Source organism: Eimeria tenella, genomic scaffold (assembly GCF_000499545.2).
Source record: "Eimeria tenella Houghton genomic scaffold, Eth_scaff851, whole genome shotgun sequence".
NCBI lineage: Eukaryota > Apicomplexa > Conoidasida > Eucoccidiorida > Eimeriidae > Eimeria > Eimeria tenella.
This window is the reverse complement of record NW_013545965.1, coordinates 1-4,467: the sequence shown is the minus strand read 5'-3', so window position 1 is coordinate 4,467 and position 4,467 is coordinate 1. Positions and strand designations below refer to the sequence as shown.

At 53.4% G+C, this 4,467-nt stretch overlaps 1 protein-coding gene across 1 annotated transcript; it reads right to left on the bottom strand.

Annotated features, from left to right (window-relative positions):
• Nucleotides 1-55: 55 nt before the first annotated feature.
• Nucleotides 56-2,904, bottom strand: ETH_00003770 (Deoxyxylulose 5-phosphate synthase (Fragment); the record flags this gene model as incomplete). Its single annotated transcript, XM_013380742.1, has 7 exons — nucleotides 56-71; nucleotides 270-416; nucleotides 766-1,448; nucleotides 1,651-1,943; nucleotides 2,141-2,269; nucleotides 2,507-2,599; nucleotides 2,802-2,904. 7 exons carry the CDS (start codon nucleotides 2,902-2,904, stop codon nucleotides 56-58), a joined length of 1,464 nt encoding a protein of 487 aa, XP_013236196.1.
• Nucleotides 2,905-4,467: the final 1,563 nt, after the last annotated feature.

Here is a 4,467-nt window from a genome sequence, read left to right as displayed (position 1 = left end):
GCTTCCAGGCCAAAGCAGGAGCGGCGCGGAAAGCGGATAGCAGAAGGGCCCGAGTCTAGCAGATACGCTGTCTGCAAACACTCACCCCAAACCCCAAACCCTAAACCCTAAACCCTAAACCCTAAACCCTAAACCCTAAACCCTAAACCCTTCACAAGCCCTCGGGAGTTGGACAGCTGCTGGTAGCAACGCGTGCCTCCCCCGCCCCCCCCCCGCAAACCCTAAACCCCAAACCCTAAACCCTAAACCCTAAACCCTAAACCCTAAACCCTACCTTGAGCATGCGCAGCAGTTCGAGTTCGTCGCTGGGGGCCATTACTGTGAAGTTCGGCAAATGGCCCAAAAGAGATAAATCAAAAGCCCCCTGGTGAGTGCTGCCGTCTGCGCCCACGAGGCCCGCGCGGTCCACTATTAGCCTGCCGCAAACCCTAAACCCTAAACCCTAAACACTAAACCCTAAACCCTAAACCGTGGGCCCTGGTTGGACGGCGGGCGCCGCCGGCGAGGCGCGCCGCGGGCAGCCCAGTGACGCAGTGCTCCGCAAAACCCGAAAGGCTCACTAACCCAAACCCTAAACCCTAAACCCTAAACCCTAAACCCTAAGGCCTAAGCCCTAAACCCTAAACCCTAAACCCTAAAGCCTGAGAGGGCAGGCAGCGCTGTCCGGGGCGGCAGGATGCCGTGTTAAGCGTTTAAGCGTGGCTGCCGAGGACCTCGGGTCTAGGGTCAGGGTTTAGGGTTTAGGGTTTAGGGTTTAGGGTTTACCTGACGGGCAGGTTTTGGAGGGCGACGTCGTGGACGACCTGGTCGTAGGCCCTTTGGAGGAAGGTGCTGTAGATGCAGCAGAAGGGTTTTGCTGCTGCTGCTGCTGCTGCTGCTGGCGCTGCTGCGAGGCCAGCAGCAAAAGTGACTGCGTGCTGCTCCGCTATGCCCACGTCGTACAGCTGCTGCGGTGTATGTACACCTAAAACTGACAACCCAGTCCCTCCCGGCATTGCTGCTGTTATTCCCAAAACACTTTTATCTTTTTTCGCCAACTCGAGGAGTCCTTTTGAGAAAACGGAGGTTAGCGACGGCAGTTTGCTGCGGCGAAGCCCCGCTGCTGCTGCTGCTGCTGCTGCTGCTGCAGCGGGGCGCGCCTGCTGCTGCTGCGGCGGCAGCGGCAGCAGCAGCGGCTGCTGGCCCGTCGCTGCCACGGCAGCAAAGCCACCCGAAGCAGCAGCAGCAGCCGCGCTGGGGCCCCCGCTGCTGCCGCTGCTGCTGCTGCTGCTGCTGCTGCTGCTGCTGCGGCTGCTGCTGCTGCTGCTGCTGCTGCTGGCTGCATGCAGCCCCAAGTGCGGGGCCGCCTCCACCCCGTGCATGCGGTCAGGGGCTGCGAGCGCTGGGGCGTAGCCAAACCCTTTTTCTGTCTTGAGGTGCAGCACAGTGGGCCTCCGCAAACCCCCGCGCTGCGCGCAAACCCTAAACCCTAAACCCTAAACCCTAAACCCTAAACCCTAAACCTCTTCGGAGAGCCTTGAGCTTCATGAGGCAGGACAAAAGAGCCCCCAACGGGGGCTTGCACCCCCGCAACACAAGTCGCCTGCACCCTAAACCCTAAACCCTAGACCCTAAACCCTAAAACCTAAACCCTAAACCCTAAACCCTGACCTTGATAACCTGCAAGACCGAGACCAGGCCCAGGACGTCGTGGCCGTCTAAAGGCCCCAAGTAGTCAAACCCTAAACCCTCGAAAAAAGAGGCTCCACCCTCTTCTCCCTGAGCTGGAGCATGCACAGCAGGGACGTCTTGCTGCTGCTGCTGCTGCTGCGGCTGCTGCTGCTGCTGCAGCAGCTGCTGCAGCAGCTGCTGCAGCTTCTGCTGGGGGGACAGACACCGCAGGCTGCGCCGCTGCAGCAAACGGCGCATGTGTCGAGACACGGCGCTGGCAGGCGCAGTGCCGCCTGAGCCACAAACCCTAAACCCTAAACCCTAAACCCTCAGAGAATCACCAGCGAAGCCACAGTCTGGCAGTCTGCTGCCAGCAGCAGTTAACTGCAGCAACTGAAACGATGGCGCGCCCGCGGGACCCCACCCCTCACGAGGCCAGGGCTTAGGGTTTAGGGTTTAGGGTTTAGGGTTTAGGGTTTAGGGTTTGTACCTGCTGAGTTTGTACCCGTGGGCAAAGACACTTGCTGGTTGTCATTTAAAATTACTAAAATGGGAGACTGCAAAAACCCGCAGGCGTTTAAAGCCTCGTAGGCCATGCCCCCAGTGAGGCCCCCGTCTCCTGAAGACAAACCCTAAACCCTAAACCCTTAACCCTAAACCTTAAACCCTAAACCCTAGGCCCTGCACTGTGGGTGGGCCGGGGTGAGCGGCGCTGCTCCAAAGCAGCTGGCTCGCTGCCCACAGGTCAGCCGCACGGCTCGCCCAAAACCCTAAACCCTAAACTCTAAACTGTAAAACCCTAAACTCTAAACCCTAAACCCTAAACCCTAAACCCTAAGCCCTAGAGTTGGCGCACCGATGACCGCCACGTGCAAACCCTCGTGCCTCCGCTGCATGCGATTTGCCACATAGATTCCTTGGATGGCGCTGATGGAAGTGGAGGAGTGGCCTGCAGCACCAAACCCTAAACCCTAAACCCTAAACCCTAAACCCTAAACCCTAAACCCTAGGTTGCAGCGAAGCGCGCAGCCAAGCACATGAAGCTGCGGCGCTTTTGAAGAGCCCCGCCCGTGAGCCTTCGGCCCTCGGCCCTAGGGTTTAGCGCCTAGAGTTTGGCGCCTAGGGTTTAGGGTTTAGGGTTTAGGGTTTACCAGCGCCAAAACAATCATATATGGATTCTTTTCGAGACAAAAAACCCGAAAGGCCTCCAGACTGTCGCAGGCGGTGCATTAAATGGCGGCGGCCAGTCAGCATCTAAAAATAATAAAAAATAAAAAATAAATTAATTGAATTAATTAAATTAGATTAAATTAATTGAAGTAATTAAATTAAATTAATTAAATTAATTAAATTAAATTAAATTCATTAAATTAATTAAATTGAAAGGAGGTTTGAGAAGAGTTGAAGGAGTTTAAGGAAATTTAAAAAATTAAAAAAATAAAAAAGGAAAAAAATAAAATAAAATTAAAAAGATTGAAGAAGATTGAAGGAGATGAAAAGAAATAAGAGAAAATAAAAAGATATAAAAGAAGATAAATAAAAAATGAAAAGAAGTAAAAAGAAATAAAAAGAAATAAAAGAACTGAAAAAGATTAAAAGGGTTTTGAAAGAGACAAGATAAGGGTTTAAAGGGTTTTAAAATGGGCTTTAAAAGAGACATAAAAGGGTTTACAAAAAGGTTTTAAAAGGGTTTTAAAAGGGGTTTAAAAGGGTTTAAAAGGGTTTAAAAAGTGTCCACGAAAGCCCTCGAAAAGATCCCCAAAGGTCTCCAAAAGAAGTTTCTAAACCCTCTCAAAACCCTCTCAAAACCCTCATCAAAACCCTCATCAAAACCCTCTCAAAACCTCCTCAAAACCCTCTTCAAAACCCTCTTCAAAACCCTCATCAAAACGCCCTCAAAACCCTCATCAAAACCCTCTTCAAAACCCTCTTCAAAACCCTCTTCAAAACCCTCTCAAAACCCCCTCAAAACCCTCTTCAAAACCCTCTTCAAAACCCTCTCAAAACCCTCTCAAAACCCTTTCGAAAACCCTCTAAAAACCCTCTAGAAATCCATTCCAAAACCCACTCAAAACCCTCTAAAAACCCTTTCCAAAACCCTTTCCAAACCCTCTCCAAACCCTCTAAAACCCTCCAAAGGTCCCGCGAGCCCTTTCGGGTTTGCTCCTAGACTGCGTGGGTTCCGGGGGAAACCCTGAAAAAGGGTTTAGGGTTTAGGGTTTGCGCGCCTTGTGCGGGTAGGCCTGGTGCGAAACGTCGAAGACCAAAACATCTTTGGGAATTTCCAAAACAAATAAAAGAGCAGCAGCAGCTTCGACGAGCCCCACAGAAGAGCCCAGGTGGCCCCCCACCCGCAGCACCACCTGCAGCAGCTCGCTGCGCAGTTCCCTGCAGCAGCAGCAGCAGCAGCAGCAGCAGCAGCAGCAGCGGGGGTGGCGACGCAGGCGGCTCTGCAGCCGCAGCGGGGAGGGGAGGAGGGAGAGCGGAGCTGCTGCTGCTGCTGCTGCTGCTGCTCAGCTGAAGCAAAGGCATCCGCGAAGGAGGTGGAGCAGCAGCAAGGAAGCAGCAGCAGCAGCAGCAGCAGTAGCAGCAACAACAGCTATAGCAGCAGCAAAGCTGAAGCAGGGGGCGGGAAAGAAGGAAGAGAGGAGAGGGAGCTGTAGAAGCAGCAGCAGCCAAGGCAGCAGCTGAAGGAGCAGCAGCGAGGCAGCAGCACAGCAGCAGCAGCAGCAGCAGCAGCAGCAGCAGCAGCGGTGGTGGCGAACTTGCAAAGTTGTGGAAGCTGAGAGGGTTTGAGGGCTTTGAGGTCTTTGGGGA